This window comes from Telmatherina bonti (assembly GCF_933228915.1).
Source record: "Telmatherina bonti genome assembly, chromosome: 14".
NCBI classification, from domain to species: Eukaryota; Metazoa; Chordata; class Actinopteri; order Atheriniformes; family Telmatherinidae; genus Telmatherina; species Telmatherina bonti.
Genome location: NC_136612.1, coordinates 28,776,306 through 28,800,252, shown reverse-complemented (window position 1 = coordinate 28,800,252; position 23,947 = coordinate 28,776,306). Strand labels below are relative to the sequence as shown.

At 40.1% G+C, this 23,947-nt stretch overlaps 2 protein-coding genes across 2 annotated transcripts; both read right to left on the bottom strand.

Moving 5' to 3' along the window:
• Positions 1-532: 532 nt before the first annotated feature.
• Positions 533-12,730, bottom strand: znf652 (zinc finger protein 652; the record flags this gene model as incomplete). Its single annotated transcript, XM_079252441.1, has 5 exons — positions 533-1,158; positions 2,933-3,077; positions 6,508-6,623; positions 8,578-8,725; positions 11,705-12,730. The coding sequence occupies 5 exons, from the start codon at positions 12,728-12,730 to the stop codon at positions 533-535; spliced, it is 2,061 nt and encodes a 686-aa protein (XP_079108567.1).
• Positions 12,731-19,399: 6,669 nt separating this feature from the next.
• On the bottom strand, positions 19,400-23,200 carry phb (prohibitin). Its single transcript, XM_079253452.1, has 7 exons — positions 23,151-23,200; positions 22,519-22,612; positions 22,003-22,164; positions 21,644-21,786; positions 21,327-21,443; positions 21,132-21,227; positions 19,400-20,280 (listed from the first exon to the last, which is right to left on the bottom strand). Exons 2-7 carry the CDS (start codon positions 22,601-22,603, stop codon positions 20,068-20,070), a joined length of 816 nt encoding a protein of 271 aa, XP_079109578.1. The 5' UTR covers positions 22,604-22,612; positions 23,151-23,200; the 3' UTR covers positions 19,400-20,067.
• Positions 23,201-23,947: the final 747 nt, after the last annotated feature.

The following is a 23,947-nucleotide window of genomic DNA, read 5'->3' as shown; positions in this document are numbered from 1 at the left end:
CAACATTGTAAAATCTGTCAGTTGACCAAAGATGTGTGTGCGTGTGAGGGAGGGTGTCTAACTGAATTGCATGCACCAACTGTGCATTAGTCTCAATCTTTCACACATAAACAAATGTTTGTTTTAAAATGAACTGCTATCTGCTTGACAAGAACAAGGCATATCTACACACACACACACACACACACACACACACAGAGCCTGTGTGTTTAGGTCAACATATCCATTGTGATGGAACCGGCGTGCTCCATCAGAATCAATACTGCAGTTTACTGACGCTGCAACTGCACTCAAGTGCTGGGCGCTGAGAACTTAGAAAGAAGGAAAGCATGTGCTGCTTCTGTGCTTAATGCCTCCCTTTGCAGACCAGCACTAGGACACTGGTGGTACTGCGCGGCCAATGCACTGCTCATGCATCGCCTCCCCGGTAGACACAACTTTAGGGGCTTTGCAATCCGCAAACTGAGGCAGGACTGTGAAAAGATGCGAACAGAGGCGAGGTCCGGTGGCGCCTGCTGACCTGGAACACAGCTCAGTGGTGCTGAGGGGCTCCGGGGCCTTTGTCGTGTGGCGCCATGTGATGCAGATAGCTGTTGTCCTCATGCCCGCAGTGGTTTAGAGGCTCGCTCTTAAAAAGGGCCGGTGGAGGTGGAAGGTGGGAGACTGGGGGCACAGCCAGGTGATGGTGAGGGTGAGGTGAGGCCTGCTGGGGTGTGGTTGAGAGGTGCTGCTGGGTTGTCTGGTGGTGGGAATGATGGTGAGATGGTGGCGAGTGAAGCTGCACATGGGAAAACGTGTGTCCAACAGGGCTCTGCGGAGGAATGGACCCTCCTGTTGGGTTGAGCCCCAGAGATGCTGAAGTGGTGGGCGGGGTGGAGGCTGAGGGGCCGGGACCAGAGGTGGATGAAGAGGAGGATGAGAAGGCATTGGTAAAGATGCGGACAGGCACAGGGGGTCCGCTAGTCTGCAGAACAACAGGGCTGGTGACCCGGAAACACTTCTCCTTGTGTGCTTTGAGCATGTTGGAGAAGCGGAAGCGCTGACCGCACACCTCGCAGGGGTACGGCTTCTCGCCGGTGTGAGTGCGGCGGTGGCGCTTCATGTTCGGCCGGCTGGTGAAGCTCTTCCCACAGATCTCGCAAATGAAAGGCTTCTCTCCTGAACAGAACCATAAAAACAGAACACCAAAGTCAGACAGAGACTCCATCAATTGAAACAATAATGTGATACATTTATATCAGATGTGATGGTTCCAAACTTTTCAACAACCAGCTGAGTGAAGCTCTTCATGCGAACTTTGCCTTCCCAGTTCAGTTTTAAAAATGCAAATAAAATGCCATCTTGAATTGAGGGTCTTTGCCATCAACCCACCCACTCTGCAGGAAGCTATTACAATTCACACTTGGAGGAGTGGAAATGTGAAAGTGAACAGCAGCTCTGTTGGAATGCCGCTCTCATTAACCTCCCTCCATGGAGCCACTGAATGTGCCTGCAACCACCCACACAGCCATCTATTAACAGTCTGCTGAAGGGCTCTCTAAATGCCTGATTCTGGCATGTTATGTGTGAAGCTTCTTCACCACAAATTGAATATCAAAAGGTGACAGCTAATGTGCAAGCCTTCTGTAAGTGTTACATTCACTCATAAGAATTTAGAAAAAAAGCCATGCTCAGGGAAGCAAAACTTTGCTTGTTTAACATTTGTGCTTGGCATCACAGAGCATGGCTGGGTGTGTCTCCTCCTGGATGGGACTAAATTGGTCGGTAGCTGCAAGGAGACGAGAAGTTAGGATAATTACACATTGCAAATATAACTGAGGGGCCAGCTGAGTGCGGTGTGTCCACCCACGGCAGGCACAGGCTCAGAAAAACAGTGACAGATACGCAGGCACTGCTGCTCGGCTGGCTCTTAGAAAAAGCAGTGCACTGTGGACAGAAAGCCAGAGGGATGTAAAACTGCACGAGTCTGGCTAGTAATTACAAGAAGCAATATATGCTTCTTTTCTTTCATCTAACACATCCCTCTCATTGCAAAAACTGGGAAACACCCCATGTCTTTCCTTTTATAGGGGATGTGTGGTGCCCGGTTGGCGGAGCGTCCAGGAAGATTGTCATTTGGAAAGAATATTTAACAATGTGCTTTAAAATTTCCAACAAAAAACAGTCAAAGACCTTAAATTTACTTGACCTCGTAAATAATAAAAAAAAAAAAGCATATTTATTTAAAAAATGAAGAAGGTGATTAAAAAAAACAAAAAAACATTGAACACATTAAGAGTTGTGTCAAAACTGAACGACTGTAAATAAACTGAGGAAAATTGAAAGGGACAAATGAACATGAAATGCTCCTGTAGCTGAGCCAATTCCTTCTCTGTAAGTAACTATATTTAAAGCTGGAAGAGAAACATGTCAACATTGAAAAGGGGGTGGAAAAATGACAGAAAGGTGTGACATCGTTGTTCAGTACAGCCAGGCTTAATGTGTTCTGGTTTGGCTCTTTTACTTGGATGCATCCATTTCAATGTGAACAACTTTACAAAACGTTTCATTTCCAGGATTTTATTCATTTAGTTGCAACAATAATACCAACTCATTTTAATTTCAAACAAATGCATCATTGCTGTGGCTTCATTCACTAAAGATTTTATCCTGTTCGTTCCTGATTTATTAAAGCAACATTCTTGGAATGTCTTGGTAGAAATGAACTACAGCCTGATGATGATTTTAAATCCTCTTTCCCACATGGATTCAGTCTCCTGTTTCCTAAAAAACCTCCAAGATACATGGAAATGCTTCAGCAGCCAAAATAGGTTTCAAAATTAGAAATGTTTTCTGGCAGCTTGAGCTCATGCAGAAACTTCTGAGGTTAAAATACTGTAACGCAGACCCAAAACACAGCGACTCAACTATCTTTGCTTTTCTCATTTCCTACCTGTGTGTGTCTTCATGTGCTCGTCAAAATACTGCTTCATGTTGAAGTCTTTGCCACACCACTGGCACATGAACTGCTTGTGTCCGATGTGAATGCTCATGTGGGAGCGAAGCTGGTACTTGTACTGGAACCGTTCATCACAATTCTACAGCAGAGACAACAGAAGCGTTTAGGTTAATATGCACGTACAAAAAAATTCCAACAAAAACAAGTTTTATACTGGTAAATTTTTTCAGAGTGTTGTTTGTCTGCACATTTCGAGCTTCCTGTAACAACAGGAGAAGAACCCCCCCCCCCCTTCAGCTCTGGTCAGCTGCAGTGGTCTTCAGCTGCAGTGGTCTTCAGCTGCAGTGGTCTGGAAAACGGCCCACCATTTCCCCAACAGCTCTTCTCTGACTTTTTTTTTTTTTTTTTTTTTTTTTTTGTATTGTTTGTTTTAATTTGTTTGGATCCCCATTAGCTTACAACAACTAACGACAGCTATTCTTCCTGGGGTGCTGTTGTTAAATACAGTCAAGGTTTGCATTTACATATGCACAACAATACATCCCTGTATAGAAAGGTCCATGAACTGGTCTTTAAATTGCACAAATTATATATATATATATATATATATATATGTAATATAAATATGCTTATGCTTATACACACATACATGCAGCTACATACACAGATTTATATATTTAGCAACTACATTCCATTAAGTAAATGCTGTTGCAATGTACTTGTAAAAAATAAATTAAAATTAAAAAAGGATTTAAATGGATTGAAAACTAATTTAAAAAAAAAGACCCCCAAGTGCAGGATTAATTATTCTAGATGGTTAAGAAACTATAAAATCTTAACACTATGACCCTCGAGACATCTGTCATTAATGGGCTAAACGGAAGAATAGTTGTATAAAGTGGGAAAAAAAAAAAAAGAAAAATTCAAATGAATGGTATTTAGTAGCAAACACACATCTTCTTGACAGAACGGTAATATTTTTGCACCCACCACCCTTTTCACATTTTGTTGACAAACTATTACAGAAATAATCTGAAGATGAAGTGATAAAACTAATAATCATGGCTTGTGGCCTGAGCTGAGCAGCCATTCAACAAACACTGGATGTTTGCATTATGAGGCTTTCGTGGTTTAGTAATTTCCTGAGGTGAAGTATTTATGTCAGTGGCACCACCTGACTAAATAAAAGTCTGCATTTACACGACAGTTTCCATAGAACTCGTCAAAGCAAGGGCATGGAAGATAATAGCCTATACATTACATCCACTTAATAGCCACCTAATGACATCTAACAGTATGGGATAACTTTAAACATCTAATTAGAGCAGCTCCACCCAAACAAATGGTTTCTTTGGTATATAAGGCAGTAAAAGGCCTGAGGAAGGGAACTGAGCAGCCCTTCTGTCGACTTTCTCTGAATCAACGAGTAAAAATGTTGGCGATTATCCACTGCATCCAACCTTCTAGGAGGCTGAACGATTCCTTTGAAATGGAAATAGGAATTTAGGATATTGCAATTAGAAAATCACAAAGATTAATTTACACGTTACACTGCAGCTGATCGGGTTTCAAACTGCAGCTTCACCCGTTCAGGTCCACTCGCTTCAGGTATTCCTGATGTCTTTCTTGTGCGACGGTAGGGTTTTCTTTTCGAGTTAAAAAATAACACGACTGGTTGTGTTTTCCCAATACATGCTTATTATGATCCATGTTCTCACAGAGTGGACGGAGTGACTGAGCTGGGGTTTTTTCCCCCCCCTGCTGAGAAAGTGGGAGTTACTGTCTATCCTAATATTCTTGATTAGCCTTCGCACCCCTGGGGGATGCAAAGCCCATCAAACATTTCCTGGTGACGGAGCTTAACAACTTCATAAAATGAGATTAAGACAACATGCTTAGATTCAAATTTCACCTCGCACCGATTTTTCATAAATGACTGAAACAAAAGACATGCAGGACAGAAAACTGTCCAACTTCTATCATGTCCTGATGTCCCAGTTTTACTGGGTGGAGTTGCTCTAAATATTCTCCAAGTTCAGATAAAGTGTTGATGTTTATAAAACCTACAAAGAATATTGGATCCATTATAAGTCGTAATAATACTGATTCAACTGATTCAATACTGATTCCCGTCTGTGATGGACATTAAGTTCTCATTATAGGAATGTTTCCATTTTCACCTTTCTGGGAAAGTAAAAAAAAAAAAACAACAACCCAGGAATAGTCTTTTTTTAAACTGATTGAGGCAACATATTGTCCCATACGTGTTCTCTGCATGTGCACACATTTGCGTGGCTTTGAGAAGAAACACTAGTGTGCAGTAGAAAAATCCTGCAGAGAGAAATGAGGTGCCGTGGTGTAAATAAGACCAATGACACCAGACTATTTAGTTTTTACGACAAGGAAAAAGTAAACCAGTTCTGGAGGAAATTAACCTTCAGGCTTCAGTGTTTTGGCCACATGTTGCATCTTATGTCTTAACTTTGAGTCCTTGTTAGAATACAGAGCCTTAGACAACTGGTGGTCTTAGACCATGTCTAATGTGTGCCATCTCTCTTGTAAATAAGTCCTTACCCATGCTGAGCTGTCAAATATTAGGAAAAGAAGAGTAAATAAAAGCATGACTACAGGGAGACGAATTCAACTCGAGTCTCATGTCCTCTTGAGGACTGAAACCTATTTTAGATGTAAACACACAGGAATTCTTTCATCAGTCTGACTCACTCGTTGGTCATGAACCTTAAATGTATTAACACATCCTAATTTGGAGAAATCTCCTTCAAACATGACCTGCTTCCTGTAAATCAACTGGAAACTGAAAATGATGACATCACGTGTTAATAGTTGTAATAACAGATTGTGTGTTTCCGCCTGTGTGGTTTAAAGCATGAACAGCTGAAGCACACTGGTTTATTTAGTTTGTTTTTATTTTCTAAAACATTTCCTTTGTTTTTTGGGCCAAAGAATGAGAGCGATGTGCTTAAACTCCATCTGAAGCTTCTGAACGTGTCTATTTTTTTTCAACTGCTTCCACCTGCAAATTCTTTTTTTAATTTTATTTAGATCAATGTTAGCTGCACGTGACTCATGATAAAACCCTATGAGAAAAACCCCCCTTTGGAAAAAGTTTGGTGATCTGCTGTACACAGCTAAGTGATATTTTCAACTGATTTCAAACACATCCATCATGTTTTACACAACAATTCTGCATCAGGCATGCCAGTATTTGTATCATGATACATAATTATCAACCTCAACTTTTAGACCTTCCTATAAGTACTGTCCAATCATGGTTGGATGGCAAATATTAGTGTGTAACCTTGCTTTTCTGCAATTCTGCAGAAAGAATGAGGCACATAAGAAAAGCAGGCAATGCTGAATGCCATCAAATTACCAGATTGATGAATACACTGATGTTACACATCTTTCTTCAAGAGGAATCACACTCTTCAGCTGTAGGAGCTCAAATAAACATAAACTCTCTGTTCACTCTTAATACCTATTAAATATTCCAAATAGACTTTAGGATGGGAAGTTAGAGCAGCAACACGACGACGGGCACATCTTACCTCACAACGGAAGGGCTTCTCCCCAGAGTGCTGAAGTGAGTGAACTTTTAAAGACATGCTGCGTTTAAATGACTTCCCACATGTCTCACAGGTGAACGGCATGTCCTTAGTGTGAGCTGAAGAGAATGATAAAGAAACCAAGCTAAACAGCTAATCAGACAGTTTTAAGATTTCAGCACAGAAATATATGCTACACTACTATTACAGACTAAAAATTTACATAAATGCAAATACTCAATTTTCTGCAGTTGAAGTAATAAGGTCATTTTGATGGAATGACTAAAGACACGAGTCCCCAAGTCTGATCCTTGTGCATCATGCTCTACTATCCTGTACCTTTTAGATGCATCCCTTCACCAACACACCTGACTTCCCTCATTTACGTGTCACTCAGCTCTGCAGGAGCCTGGTGACGAGGCATTCATTTGATTCAGGTTTGCTGGAGAAGTGATGCGGTTTTCAGGATGGTAGATCTGCAGGACCGGACTTGGGCACCCCTGGTCAAACAGGAACTCGGAAAGGCAAAAATTAAGCTCTTGCACAGATTAAAGGATGCATGAGATTATTCACTGAGAAATCCAAACAGCACTTACAGCATTAAAGACACACTACAGAACTTTTGCCATTTTCCCCGTCACACGCCCCCTGTCGACGGCTAATTTGGCATCCATCTTGCATCGTACATGACCTGTTAGCTCTCTCCAGCCAACAAAAGACAATCTTATGATGACGCTTGTTTTGTCCCTTTGTCTCTTAATTTTCTTGCGCTTCTTTGCTGAATTAGCGACATTGCATGCTTAATACAACCAGTGTGTTTTCTAGCGTGGAGCGAAACTCTGCTGTAACGTCACATAGCTTCCCGGATGAAAAAGTTGTGTAGTGTGGGACGCTGCTGGGCAGCAGCAGCTCCAGAAATACACATGATAGATGTCGCTGTGTCATCCAACAAGTCCGGAACGCAGAGTTTGAAGGTCAGAAAGTTTGGTAGTGCATCTTTAATAGCCAGTATATGGGAGAACTTTTTCTGATTTCGGACTAAAATATTTTGTATAAAGCAAAAATATAATAAACCAGAGGACATCTTTGTAAGCAGAGAAGGATGAGGGTAAAACAAAAAACCTGGCTGTAGTTGTTACTAAGCAGAGGACAATCAAACCGCTAATGCACCCATATTTCTTTGAACCAAAGCGTTTTTTACTGTTTTGTGTAATTCAGCCAAACTAAAACATCCTATGTAGAAGACGGAAAACACTGATCCCCACTAAAGTCCCTTCAATTGGTGGACAGCTTCTTGTGTTTTCAAAACAAGAGCAGAAAATGAGTGTTTATGTTAAACACTGCATGTAACAGAAGGACGTTGTTTTAAATGGTTTTCAGTTTGATTCACAATAAGCTGATGTCTATTCGCTTGCAAAAGCACATTTTCCCTTTTGACACACAGTGGTAAATGTAGCCCTCCAGTTAACAATCTACAACTCTGCGTTTATTTCTGAAAAATATTAAGTTATTTATGGATAGATATAAATATTCAACACTGAAAGTACCAATAAGTCACAGTCGGATGCATTAATAATAGTTGAAACATGCCGAAGTTCTCCTAATCATAATCAAAGTGAATTATCAGGTCGACACATTTTCTCACCATGAACACCAGCTGTGTTGCTTTATATGTCACACGCCATTTATTTAATATTCCAATGGGAAAGAATGTCATGTGAATACCCCCCCCCTCATTGATTGACTTGGATGCGTGTGGTGACTCCTGCTACAGATATAGAAGTGAGGAAAAACTAAGGAATGGTGACACGGCGGTGTAGTGGTTAGCACTGCGGCCTCACAGCCTCACTGATCTGAGCCTTAGCTGGAGAGAGGTTTGAACACAGAAATTTGTGTGTGGAGTTTGCATGTTCTCCCTGTGTGTGTGTGTGTGTGTGTGTGTGCTCTCCCCGGGTATTCAGACTTCCTCCCACCCACAAGGCATGCATATTAAGTTAAATTCTCACTTATCACATGGATAAAATCATCTGCTTAATGCCTGTAGAACAGAATGAATTGCAAGGCCTAACTTACCAACCATGTGCTTACGGACATGAGCCATTGTGTAAAACTTCTTCTCACAGATTTCACAGGAGAACTTTTTCTCTGCATAGCCGTGCACAATCTTAATGTGCTCATGTAGTGACCACAGCTTTTTAAAGGACTTGTTGCAGGAGACACACTGAGGAATAAAAAACAAAAGACAAAAAATGTTCAGTATAAACAAACCATCATTCTTATGAATAATCTTTTCATTATACAACAGCGCCCTCTGCTGGGGGAAAGAGTCATCTAGGATTTCATCAGCCTATTTCCTCTGAATCCTTTGGGCAACTCAAACAGCTCAGATTGGATTGGGTTAAAAACAAAAACAAAAACAAACAAATTATGAAATGCTAAATTCCTGCATTTAAATTTTGTATTCCTTCATCTATCAACCAATAGTAGATAAGTACATTGTTCAGACATTGCCATACTTTACGCTGAACAACTACTAATATAATTTGACAGAGATTAAAATACTTCATTTTAAAGCAAAGTTTAGATTGACTGAACTTTAAAAACACTACAGTTCTTGGCTAAATGACAGTTTCATGTCTGACTCGATGGTTGCAGTACACTTCTTCTTTGGAAGCTCTAAATTTATTCTGTGTCGTTGCTTTGCTGTCAAGCCAGCTCTGTGATGGCAGCTATCTTTCACACTGCAGGGTTTCCTCCACAGAAGCATCTTCACAAAATCATTCTGCCACAAATATGCAAGAAAGCTGCACCAGCACAGTTTAAAGGATGGCCAGAAAGCTTTACCTTGGTCTCATCAGATCAAAGAGACTTCATCCAGTTACTTTTAGGAGTTCCCACATGCCTCCTTGCAACGCAGGCCAAGACATCATGTGAGTCTCCCTTTTCCATAAAACTACTGTGGAACCAGTTGCATGCACATCCTCTCATGTCATGCTTGAACCCTTAAGCTCCCTGAAAGCTGCTACTGGTTGGATGATTGCCTTGCAAATGCTGTTCAAATTAAACAAAGCCAGCAAGGTCTTCTTATGCAAGATAAACAGGTTTTGTTTTGAAATAAACTTTGTACTTTTTGTTACATTTGTCAATACCAGACAACTTTAAGTCCCCCAACACTTATCAAAATGAATGGGTAGTGTTGAGACCAGATGACAGGAAATCTTAAAAGAAAAAGTTCTGTCTTTAGAAAGGTGGCTGCTGGAAACAAGCAGCGACTGAAGTTTTTGTCATAATTTTTATTTCCTTCCTTTAGATTCTGAACTTTGTATGATTGAACGTTTGGGGTGGGAAAATCTCATCGAAAAATCGAATATTGGAATTTTTTTGCTTCACAGTTTTAAAATAGATTTTTTTGGAATTTTTTTTTCTCAAATAAATAAAAATAATTCATTATAAAATTTTTGTCATTTTTATTTTTATTTATTGATCTTTTTACTTGTCTTCTTTGGCTCATAGCAGCAAAATGATGGTTTGGCTACTGTGTAGTTTTTTCCTAGTTGAAATCAAGAAAAATGACGAGCAAAAAAAAAGCTTTGTACATTTTTTATTTTGTTTTTAATCTACAAAAATCAGCAATAATGAAGAATTGTGAGAATTGCAATTTAAATCGAATCGGCACCCAAAAAATTGGAATCGAATCAAATCGGGTTAAATGCATTTTGTCACAGCCCTGGTGAATGTGTTTACAATCAGAAATTGTTCCAGTTTATTAAAGCAGCTGTTCAGATGATGTTTCTTCACAGTAAGGACACAAACCGCACTCAGCAAAACAGGGCTAAGTTGAGCTATTCAAAACAGCTGTACGGGCCCATGGGAATTAAAACACTGAATCACCTTTCAGGGTTAGGGAACAAAAACCAGCCAGTCGTGAACCAGTCCTAAAATACTTGCCATACCAGCAGATGACTGTCTCCATGGTAGCAGATTAACCTTCCTTTACCTGGAGACAGCTTTTACTTTATTTCACAACAACAATCTTGTCATCACTACTCTCAAAGTTTAACACAATAGCTGTATTTTTCAAATGGTTTCTGACCTCAGCATCAAGCTATTTAACATCAACCTGAACAAGTTCATGTTGAATGAATTATGAGGGAGCTTTTAATCTTATCTAGGTTCTATAAAGCTTTTTCGAGCATGTTTCTTGTTCATGAAGCATACAGCATGCATTCTCATACATCTGCATTCGCTACATGCGGCAAGGCTGGACAATATATTGAAAAATGCACCGTTAAACATGACAGTTGTATTGACAATGGCAGAATTCAGAGGAAGTTTTGTAATTGTGGATGATTGTTAGTTGTACAACATTAAAAAATGCAAAAGGGGAATGCAGTCCTTGTTGACGAAATCGCAGGCGGTCCTCGGGTTACGCAGTTCTCCACTTATGTCGCCTAGACTTTACAACCTCATTAAATAATTTTTTTTTAAAAAATGGAGCAAGTTTTGAAGTAATGAGGGCCCACATAAGCTCTTACGATGTGTCACAGAAGCTGAGACGACCCCTCAGTGTTTATTTTAATTGCCTATACTGTTTGTTTTTTCTATTAATATCATGTATTATACATGTTGTATTTAGTTATTTAGTGATCAATGGGGCATTATCGGTCATTAGGACCCGGATAAAAGTCCGACTTGCTCATAATTTTGGGTTTCGTTGCAGCGGTAGGAAAGGAACTCATTCGTAGACCGAGGACCACCTGTATTAGACTGGTACTGTTATTTATTAGGGCTGTGACAATATGCTTTTGTTCCGATTCGATTCGATTCTGATTTTTTGGGTGGCAATTTGATTTAAGTTGCGATTCTCACAATTCTTCAATATTGCTGTTTTTTGTAGATTAAAAACAACAAAAATTGGACAAAACTTTTTTTTGCTCGTCATTTTTCTTGATTTCAATTAGTAAAAAACAACACAGTAGCCAGACCATCATTCTGCTGCTATAATTGATTTTTCGATTCGATTTTCCCACCCCTAGTATTTATATATAAATTATATTTCAATACATTATAATCAAATTATATTATGTTATCGCCATATTCAACTGACAATATGAGCTGCATGTTTTCCTAATATCACGCAGCATTGCAACTCCATGATCCAACCTGCAACACTTATTTATTCTGAACATTATTTACATACCTGGATGTTTTTCTCACAGTCAGTCTGCTGATGCAGCGCCAACTCGCTCTCCAAGACGAACTTCTTGCCACACTTGTCGCAGATCTGCATCCGCCTGTGTGTAACATTCATGTGCTTCTCCAGGTACCAGCGCGTGTTGAACACTCTTGGACACTTTTCGCACGCCAGCATCTCCTTCTCGTCCACCTCCGTTTTCCCCGTAGTAGTAGCGGTACCGGCGGAGGAGGGAGTAGACCTGGCTGACCTGCGTTTGCTCTTTGGAGGCTCCATGCGCTTCCTCCGTCCTCTGGTGGTCATTCCAGCGGCGGCAGAGCTCAGAGCCGTTCTGAGGCTTTTCCTTTGTGGCTGGCTGTGAGCCGATGTGCTGCTCGCACCTCGACGGGCTCTTTTTGGTCGCATTCTTTGACTCTCCACCTCTTCTTCCACATCATCTTCATCCTCTTCTTCATCAAGGCTGTCATCATCTTCATCATCCTCTTCGTCGTCTTCTTCTTCCTCTTCCTCCTCGTCGCTCCCAGCTCTCTCCGAGTCATCTGCTGTCCCCCCGGTTTTGTTGTCCCCCTTGGATACATGAAGCGTCTGGTTGTTCAGGTTAACCTCCACAATTATCTGCTCACGCTTGAAGCCCTCTTCACAGTCTTCCCCTTCCTCCTCTTCATCTTCATCATCTTCAGTGTCATCAGAGGACCCCTCATTCCCAGCTTGGGATCCTTGTGTCCCCACTTCCTGCCCAGTTCCTCCCTCTCTGAAGTACTGCTGATGCTGCTGTGTAGTCACATGTTGGGAGGGCAACTGACCAATGTTCTGCTCTCCGATGGACGCCTTGGCTGTTATTTTACTGTCCACCAACACAGAGTAAGGCTTTCCACCACCTTCCCTTTTAAAAACCTTTCCCTGCAGCTCCAGCTCTGGGTTAGCAGAGTGAAAGTAAGACTGGGTCACTGGAGCCCTACGTCCTTCCTCCTGCGACATCCCGCCAAGGCCAGGGATGGAGACCTCCTCCTTGAGACTCTGACAGGATTTCATCAAGAAGGTAGGGAGGGATGGAAGTGATGGGAGCAAAAAAAAAAATCTTTCAGAAAAGTAACTGTTATGGTGTCAAGGGAAACTAGCCTTGTCTACAAGGAGGAGTAGGGGATACCACACTAATCCCCCACCCTCCTTCTTCTGTAGAGACAGGAAGGAAGGGGACAAGGTGAGAACAAGTCAGCCTGATTCAAAGAGAGCATCCATGCCGTCCAAGACAGGAAATGCAGTTGGAAAGACATACAGTTATGAGAAAAGAAAAAAAAAAAAAGAGTCAAATTAAAATCTCAGTTTTGTTGTGGGTTGCTGTTCTGCAGGTGCAGAGGTCTTCAAACGGCACTGCGGCTAAAGATGAGCTCAACACCAGGCACAAAGCTGCTGGAAGGACTTCTGGGTGTTGCTCCAACAGCCATTTACTGCGCGACACCTGTGATGTGTGGAAAAAAACAAACAAACAACGGGGTAAATTGAAGATAAGATGAAAGAAAATCCTCTTGTATTGTCTTTTTAGTGTCACTAGAGTCTGAGACCTGAAACTGCCGCCATGTCAAGTTTGAAACGAGTATCGTATCTGGCCGCAAACGTTTCAGTGCTACATGTGGGCGTTGAAACCACAGTTTCACAAATGAATATGAGCCTAATTGCAATAACTGTGTCGTCTAGATTTCTGTAGACCACAACTGAAACATTTCATTATCAAATTTAGACAGTTTCTGGAGTGAAACGCCACAATACAGCCCATTAATATAAGTGAAAAATTACCACAAAAGAACAAGACATTCTTATTTCCAAAGCATTCAAAAGAGACTTTAAAGAGTTTTATGATTTAGATTATGAGAACCTTAATAACAGACAAACCTCAAAGCTTGTGTGCAGCAAAAAAAAATCTGCCCAACTGCGAACAAACAGGTGCAATTGCTTTGTCGTTTTTACAATCTGAATATAAAGCCTGGCAAATTTACACTAACCCCCTTTAAAAACTTACCTCAATCACAATTTTGCTCCAAATTTCTTAAACATGAAGGACCACTTAGAAAAACCTGAATACTTTCCACAAACCAAAAAGCCCTACTGAAATGGCAGAAACATCACTCATTAAACAACACATGCACGCAACCCCCATTGACTGTTAAGAGAGCGTAGTGTAACCACAGCTCAGGAGCTTGTATTGCAAATACAACCACAGGAAACTGTATGTCAGCTTGCCAGTGGAGATTATGTTCTGCACTTTCTGTGACATTAAGATTAAACATCACAAAAAAGAAAAATTCACAGAAAACACAAAGTTTTGTTTTATATGTAAAGTCATAGAATAATGTGCAACAAGCTGAGGTGTGTGCGGGTGACAGTTGGTTGACCTCGAACAGCCTCTACAAGTTATTATTCATTCTAGCATGCATCAGGGCGGCTTCTCTGCTAGAAAACCTAAGCAGTGTACAAAAAGTGCATTTCCTTCCCTTTCTTGGAGACAGCAAACATCCTTTCTAATTGATCTTCACAGGCATTTTTACTTTACTTGTGATAAACACTATGCATCACTATGCATAAAAAAAAAAAAAAAAAAAAACAATCTTCACCCTTCTCTTGATGCATGTACAATTCTATTTGTGTGTGTGTGTGTGTGTGTGTGTGTGGGTGGGGGTGGGGGGGGTTAATAAGGTAAAATGTCAGGTTTGAGTCATGTAAAAGTAAGCAAGACAGTCTTCAAAAGCAGATTAAAATTGGCTTCATTACAATGCCTGCAATACAATAAATGCAATGTTTTTATATTAATAATGTTTTGAGGTACAGCTATTAACTTTTCCCATCGAAAAATATTTTACTACAAATAAATCTGAAAACAATTATTTGCAAATGTTCTTATACTCTAATTAATACACTACAAAACAACAAAACAAGATATTTATGTTCAAATTAAAATATTTATTTAAAAAAGAAACAGTGTTGTTTTTTTTTTTGTAATTATCAACTCATTTTGAATTTGATGCCTGCAACATGTTGGGGATGGGAGCAAGAAAAGACTAAGAAAGTTGAGGGAGCTCAAAAAACACATGTGTGGGACACTCCCATTTGAACAAGTTAACTGGAAACAGGTGAGTGATTGGATATAAAAGCAGCATCAGCAAAAAGGTCCGTCACTCACATGCAAGGATGTGGTGAGGTTCACTACTTTGTGAACAACTGCATGAGCCAAGAGTTTAAGAATGTTCCACAACATACAACTACAAGGAATTTGGAGATTTTATAATCTACTGTCCATAATATCATCAAAAGATTTAAAAAATCTGGAGAAATCTCTGCACGCCAGAGGCAAGGCTGAAACAAACACTGAATGCCCGTGACCTTCAATCCCTCAGCATTAAAAACTGACATCACAGTGTAAAGCATATTACCACATTGTCAGTTTTCCTTACTGGATCCACAGTGAACACTCTGAAAGCCATGTATCAACAACAACCAGAAATGCTGCTGACTTTTCTGGACCCGACCTGATCTGAGGTGGACTGACACAAAGTTGAACAGCGTGCTGTGGTCTGACGAAGAAGCCACATTTTAGATTGTTTTAGGAAATTATGGACAGCATGTCTTCCAGGACCCAAAAGGTAAATGGACTATCCAGATTGTTATCAGTGCAAAGTTCAAAAGCCAGCATCTGTGATGGTCTGGGGTTGTGTTTGTTATCCATGCAATGGGCACTCTCACATACCATCAGCATTACTGCTGAAAGGTGCGTACAGGTTAGGAGCAACATATGTTGCATCCAAAAGACATTTTTCCATCCTTAAATATTTCAGCAAGACAATGCCAGGCTACATTCTGCACATGTTTCAACAGCAAGGCTTCTTAGTAACAGAGTGTGTGTGTACTAGACTGGCCTGCCTGCAGTCTAGACCTGCTATGAAGTGCAAAATACAACAACTGAGACCCCAGACTGTCAAACAACTGAAGCTTGATATCAAGCAAGAATGGGAAACAGCTTCAACAATTAGTGTCCTCAGTTTATTGAATGTCTTTTAAAGGAAAAGTGATGTAACACAGCAGTAAACATGCCCCCGTTTTTTTTCAAATGTAGTGCAGGAATCACATTCAAAATGAGTGAATACTTGGAAAAAAAAAAAAAAATTAAAATTAAACCAAATAAACCAAAGGACATTAGTTTGAACATAAATTATTTTGTCTTTGCATGATCAAATGAATATAGGTTAAAAAAATATTTGCAAATGACTGTATTCTGTTTTTATTTATGTTTTACATAACATCCCAATTTCATTGGTTGTACAAAGGGTTATATCAATGGTTCAACTCTTTAAAACTATCATCTGAGCACAGAAGCTGAATGTACTCATTAAAAATAAGTCTAAATGTAAAATTTTAAAACTTTGCTCACTAACTCGCTCCTTCCGCCTGATACATCAACATTGAAATCTGTGCTCCAGTGAAATTGCTTCCTAAGACCAATAATCTGCAACTCCTGTCAACAAAAAGTATGCACTTCTGACTAATCTCAATACAACTAAAGTTTAACGTAAAACAAATCAGCCAGTTCCACCTTCTTTTGCCAGCAAAAAATGAAAGCAGTTTACACAGACTTTAATCACTCATGTAAAGGCACACGTCTTCCTGTGCATGCCGACTCTGATCCTCTCTGAGAATTGGACAGCAGTTCTGAGAGTATTATAACCACAGGGGGAGGGGGGAGTTCAGCACTGACAGAGCAACTCCACTCACACGGTTGTCCTACACACAAAGCCTAATAGATTATCCTGTTGTCTAGATGACAATGCAATATAAACTGCATGAGAAACTATTGCATGAGCTTGAATTAGAATGGTTCCATCCCTGCAGGATTTTAAAAGTAATTAGCCAATGACAACAACTGTAGAGCATAAATAAGTAGGTAAATATCTCTTTGCATTTAACACTTTCACTCTAATCAATATCAATGATGAGTCATTTCTAGGTTTCACTCATAGAGTGAAATAATATTGTCTTTTGATGTGGCAAATGTAGAGCGTAATATCTCAATATTGATTGAAATTAAGTCTGTGCAATCATCATCTTAGATATGGGGCTCAAATCTATTGAAACCATTTCTATATGCATTATCCCCCTCACAAGAACTTTAAAAGATATATTAAACACATAAAAAAGTGCACTGACAAATGTCTCTGACAGCTTGTTTTGCAAATCCACAGCAGACCAATGCAAATACTTGCATACCCATTCTTTTTTTCCCCCCCAGGAAATGCCTAATTTAAACTTTCCTCAATTTGGTTTTCAGAGACATACTGAGAAACCCGAACTCACTTCATATAGGGTAAGCCACAAACCTAGTCATACACCGGATAGATGCTACTGTGGCTCGAGATTAGTGTGATACAGGATGGGAGTGTTTTATAGAACGCTAAAACCTAGATCTTTTAAATGGTTCACATGGTGACAACTTGGCTTAGCTGTGACAGTAAAGCAGATGAGACATCTGTAGTCAAAATGTGTCACGTTTACCTCTTATTAGACAGCAAAGCTACACAAATCCATGCACCCTCTGAAGTCTAGACCTTAATGAGCTTTCTCTTTTGGAGCTTGTAGAATACCATGTGAAGGTTCACATTCCTGACTCTGTCCAAACTCATAAGACCTTAACCTGCACACTGTGTGGTACACTGCAGGGGTGCTTCATGCCTCTCTAGGTATTTGGCCCTCAAGCCTATAATCGGGTCATAAAGCAATACCAAGGGTTTTTTTTGTGTGTGTGTGTTTAGTGCAAATCATTTGTGGGTTATTAATGAAAAATGGGTGAATAATATATACATACACATCTATTACATAGTCTCACACTTGCAAAGGATGACACATTAAAACCTGACAGTCCATTGACACCAGTAACAATGGACACTGTATTCATTAGATTACTTTATTTTTTATTAGTGCAGGTAAGCTTTATTAAAATTTCAAAAAGACAGACTTGCCTCAACAAGCCTTTGAACTGAAACCAAAATTTACAAACTGCATATATGTTAGACAAGTATATTTAATGAATACAATTAATAAAAAAAAAAAAAGTAACCTTTGTGGCGTGGAAACTGCTGTGTCCATGAAGCACAGAAGGGGTTAAAACAAAAAAGGCAACACTGTACAACGAACAGTAGCAATGTTGTACAGGCCTGACCAACTTGGGCTACTTAGCTCGCTAGCAATATTCTTTACTACCAACCTGAATACACATGACAAGCTAACTTGGCTACATTAGCTCAAGGCGCACCCATTAGCTTAATCTTTCCTTACAAAACCCATAGTCTTGCACCAGCTATACCATCTAAGGGCTCGTATTTCCTTGCATGCATTATCTTAAACACATTTTACTTTTTAACCTCCAAACCCCGCAGATTGTGGCTAGTTAGCTTAAAGCTAGCAGTAAACGTCAGATATCGTTAAAGCTACACTTTTTTTTCCCCCGGTGCTGCACATTAATTGTAATGTATGACAGCTACCGGGCCCACGCGACGCTAAAAGAGAATCTGATATCATGATTTGTTTTCAGACTCTCTCCCCAGTTGTGCGCCGCTGTCCTAACAAAACCCAGCCTGCTGTACTGGGAAACCCACTCAACTCGACACTGTCACAAAGTCAGTGCGAGATGAGCTCGCGGTCAAGTCTCACCGTAGCTTCGGTCACCGGAGATGGTTGTCTGCTTCTCCCAGCAGCTGCTATACGTGTCATTCATGTTAGCGCACCAAATGTAGTAGAAGAGCGGCATTTTGTTGTCAGTTTGCGGGCTTACCTCCGTCGAGAGAGCGACCTCCTTCTTTGCGTTCGTGCAATCAGAGTTGCACAGATTCAGGGTTGCACGCGCACTTCTCTTGCTCGCCCTAGATTTTACTTTCGCGAAGGTGTACTTAGAGAAAGCAATGCCAGTTGCCTTTGTCTGCAAAATGGGGTATTATTTGCTAACGAGCGTTACGAGCTGCGGAGACAACCTGCGCACCGGCGTCCTCAACCCCGCTACGTGGCCCAGCCAAGCACTGGCGCGTACCACCGTCGTCCCGCGCTCATCCCAGGCATTCAGGCCGCTGTCTGGGCAGGCGCGCGCGGCAGTGTCTGACTGGATTATTTTCGTCTCCCTTCCACACAAACAGGGCACGCGCGCACACACGTGAAGCCGAAATTCTCGATGGATGAAATATTAATAAGAAGCGGAAGACCATTTCATGATCTCATGAGAAGACGGCAATTAATTTATTCACTTTTCATAATCCGATTTAACACAGTAATAATGGCCGGCCGTGAACTCGAGTGAGGATGACGATTTCATTTGAATATTTCATTTAATAACTGTGGACAGAGAAGTGCCAATGCCCACTGGGGACAAGTGAGTAAGGTATTTTATACTGTCCCAAAATATACAGAAAACAGTCAGAATGAGAAACTAGAGAATGTAGTTTTAGGAAGCAAAGAAAAAACAAACAACTTTTATGCATAGTTGCATTTACATAGTGTGTGTATATATATATATATATATATATATATATATATATATATATATATATATATATATATATATATATATATATATATGTATACACACACACACATGTGACCATTCTTATCAAGCTGAGTAAAGTGCTGGACATGTATCTCGATGCTGCTGATTGACAAGTCTGACCAATGGGCGGTAGAAAGATGACTTTATTGTTAACACGAGCCATTTCTGAATCATGTGACTTGCACTGTCTTCTGAAAAACTAAAGACACAGCAACAAATGTCAAGAATTAAGAGTCATCTTCTTTCAAATAGGCACATTCCAATTTAAGTGGACCGGCAAAATGATTTGTGACAAAATCACCTTGAATGAATCAAAAAGATTGCATTTCATATCAGATTTGAGAGAAGTTAAACTTTCCAGGACAACAATAACAGTGATGCATAATTTGCAATTTTACTTTTTTTTTTTTTAATGGTCTATAGGGCATTTCTATTCTTTTGTCTGCTGCTTTCCACACATGCAAAGCTCTAGTTTGAAAATAACTTTGTATGTCAATTTATCACCCTGACAATAATTCTCAACGGTTTATTTATATACTTAAATATAGTAACTGACCCCTTCACTTTCATAGACAAGGTTGGACTTCATAAATGTATCCATCACAAAGCTCTCACTCTATCCCCCACCATGCTGCCGTTAGCAGTGCCCAGTTCAGTGGTGGTTAGAGAAAGAATGTGACTAATATGTGTGAAGATAGGAGAACCCTCTATTGAATCTTCCAACCACACCCTACCCATGGCCCAAGTTGCAGCTGGTGACTACAAAAAGTGGGATAGACAGAGTTAGGTGCTATCACTGGGGCAGTTGGAGAAGTGTGCCTTGGCCAGACGGCAGGTAAGTGACATTGCGGGAGCGTGACAGCTGGAAGGCAATGTCCTCAGCTGCCTCCAGCTTACGTAGCTCTACCAAACCATCACCAGCCTCCATCAGAGAGTTGGCAATTAGCAAAGCAGCCTGTGAATCTCCCTCTGCTGAGATGATGGCAGCCTGCTTCTGTTGTTCTGCCTAAAAACATAAAACAGAAAATAGCTCTCATTTAAGCTGTCATTTTTCACTAAAACAGGCAACATACTAGGGCTGGGTATCATCTTCAATTTCCCAAATCTTTTAAATTCACAACAACCTGATTTGATTTAGATTACATATGTACATGCTGGAGGGACGTTCCAACAGTTTGCATGTTCTCCCTGTGCATGTGTGGGTTCTCTCCAGGTACTCCAGCTTCCTCCCAGCCTCCAAAGACATGCACATTAGCTTAATTGGATGTTCTAAATTGTCCCTATGGAGTGATTATGACTGAATGGTTGCTTGTCTCTCTGTGTGGCCCTGTGATGGACTGGCAACCTATCAAGAATGTACCCTGCCTCTCGCCTCTCACAAAAGAAAAAAAAAAAAAAATCAATCTGTGAATTTTATGAACAGATATTATATTAAATGAGCAACAAGAAGAAAAGAATAATTTCTAGATTAGAGAGACAAAACCCATACTAACATCTGGCCTTGCAGTTTTAAGGTTGAGAGTTCTATAAGAGCTAAAGGAGCTACAACTTGACTTGGAACTAGCTCTTCTCCTGGACATGTAAGTAACAACAAAAATGTTATAAGTTATTCCCCAAAATGGTGATGTTTAGATCAGTGCGTTTGCATTTTGCAGATGAGGCGAGTGGGAGGTAGAGCAGGGGTAGAGGAAGGTGTGACTCGACATACTATTTTTTTAATCTACAGGCAGTGCACACCAGCAATCCTTGTGGTGAAGTGATTTTGCTTTCTGCTCTTTGATTCAAATTGATTATTCAAATGTTTTAAATCCAGCTCTATAACCAACATAGAAAGGACATGAATGCTCAAAAGGATACCTTTTCTACAATGAAACGGGCCCTCTCGGCCTCCTGCTGGGCCACCTGTTTCATCTCAACAGCCTCTGTGAATTCCTTGCCAAAGGTCAAGTGTGTCTAGAAAAAAAGCCATAAAATCTTTTATCCATTATCCAAAATAACAGCCAACAATGAGATAAAAAGGCATTATGAAAAAATTTATAGCCAGTTTCATACCAGTGAAACATCATCCAAGATGAGGCCAAAGGTGGAGGCTCTTTCTGTAAGGTCCTCACTAACCTGGCGAGACACAAGCTCTCTCTGAGTGATGAGCTCGCCAGCATCAAACCTGGCCTGTAGGGATGAGACGCAATACTTAAAGTCAGTTCATATGGCCATTTTCCAAAAGGCAGAAACAGAGAGGAAGAAAAGAAAAATGTATTTACCTGTGGAAATTTAATTAAGAAAACTTTTTTGAATTCCCAGAATTATATTATGTTGCAGAAGGTATTTTCTACTTTGTAAATTAGTATAATGTGTAGCTCAATACCTACCACTACAGCCTTTAAGACCTCTGTGGTAATGGATGGTAGCACCCTTTCATCATAGTCCTCACCAATACTGGTGAAAATGCGTGGCAGCTGATTCGTCACTGGTCGGAATAGGATACGCAGTGTGATGTTTACATTCTGCAGATCTGTAGGACAAATAGATTAAAAGTCATTTATATTGCATTTCACAAGACAGTCATTAAAAGTAAAAAAAAACAAAACAAAACAACAAAAACTTAAATGTGTGAATGAATCATTTTATTTTTACAGTTTAAATAATAAAGCCAAACCTGAGTTTGGAGAGACCACACATGGTTGAGCATAACTTTTTAAAAAATTTTTTTAATTGTATGTTTGCATACCTTTGCTACCGGTGATGACAGGCACATTGCGTGGACGGGAGCGGCAATCAAAGATGATGGGTTTCTGAACCCAGGGAATAAGAAAGTGGGTCCCTTCACCAACAACGGCATCTTGAACCCCACGAAACCTGTCAAATATTACAGCCCGGTGCCCTGCATCAACTGTAGAGAGGAGGACATTCAGTCTAACATGTAATTTAAAACTCTCTCTTTCAAACTAAAAGGAATAATTTTATTGAAGGTAATCAATTTCTCCCTAAAAATACAATACTGAAGCATGGTGAGAATACCACAAAGTTTGGCAAAATAATAGACTACTTAATTGATTAGAAAAAAAAAATAATCAGGGTATTCATTCTCCATTTGAGACGTCTGTTTAAAGCCGATTATCACAAAAAGCAGGCTTCAAGTTTTTTCACGAGGAGAATAAACTAATGAATGCAAATGCATCTGTACTGCAGGCAGTCTCATCTGTGGGTGTTGAAGAACATTTTTGTAGAACTGCCCAGTACTCACCATTAAAGAGGGCAGAGTTCACCACACTTCCACCGATGGCAAGGGCAAGCCCCAACTTTCCAAGAGACTCAAATAATTTGGCCATGACAGCAACCTGCAGGCATTGAAAGGGTAAACGTTTAAAACCCTCCATGGACACCATCTACCTTGGTCCTACGCCATGCCGTGTAAACAACCTAATTCTCCATCACAGAGAGCCAACTTAAGTTAAATCCCTTCCCTTTAGCAACAATAGGCTTTGGCCTTGAGTGATGTCAATGCTGTAGGTTGTAGCTAATTTAGCTAAATATTAGCATTAGCTTACCGGCTAGACGTAATCTAAGAAATCCAGCAAACAAAGCCGAATCTGCAGACTAGTGTATTACGCAAAACGCCATTATTATGCAAACAGCATTATTAAAGTCAGTGTCAATGATCCTAGCGGCTTGCCAGGTGAAAGTAAGTATGCTAGCCTCCGCTGATAGACATGTAAAGTGGCTGCTCGTGTGCGCCTTCCTCAGTTCGTGTTGCCACAGTTTAAAAAGTGAAACATGATAGCATCTCTATCTCAGTGTGTAACGACTGTTATACTAATGCTAAGCTAGTGAGTTGTTTTATTTTCAGATTTCAAACGCTACAACACATTAACTCACCTCAGTTTGCTCGGATGTCTGTGACCTCCACCGTTCAGCACGACGTAAAACACATGAAGTAACCGCTTCAAAGCGCCTGCGCACTGCATGTCGTAACTTTGCCTCTGAGGCCTCTGATTGGAGGAAACGTAGACGTCTTCTTCTTCTACGGTGGTGGCCGGGGTTGTTTCACAGTCTATACAACACAGCAATACTGCTTGTTTCTATGGTTTCTGTTACGGCATGGTTTTTCTTAGTGTTCAATTTTAGTATCTCTTTAGTGTTCCCCATCACCAAAATTTAGTTGGAGTTACTCTCCACCTAACTGATAAAATCACACAGCTCTTCTGGTTGTCAGAGGAGTCCAGGATTGAATTTAAATCCATTTTTATGGCAAAGCCTTACTTATCATCTACAAGGCCAAAGTAGTCAGATGGGTTCAGCTTTACCCTAAACATGTGTACACTGTTTAATGAAAAGACATGCAAAAGGGGAAACTAAGGACTAACATAATAACCCAATATAAAATATAAAAATACATGAACTTGTGAGATTAAACCAAAGAACACATAAAGTTAACAAAGGTGACCACTAGCTCGCATTGAATGTCTAAACTGCTAGATATAGGCATATGATTGCTGAAAAGGAATTAAAACGAGAGTGGAAAAAAACCACAATGTACTACTAAAAAATTAAATAAATTAATCAATGCAAAAGCAAAAATCAGAGAAACAAACAAAGCAAAACAAATAAAAAAAGATCAATATGGTCTGGTGTTATTATGTCTTTTTTCCGGATGTCCTTCTCTTTAGAACAAG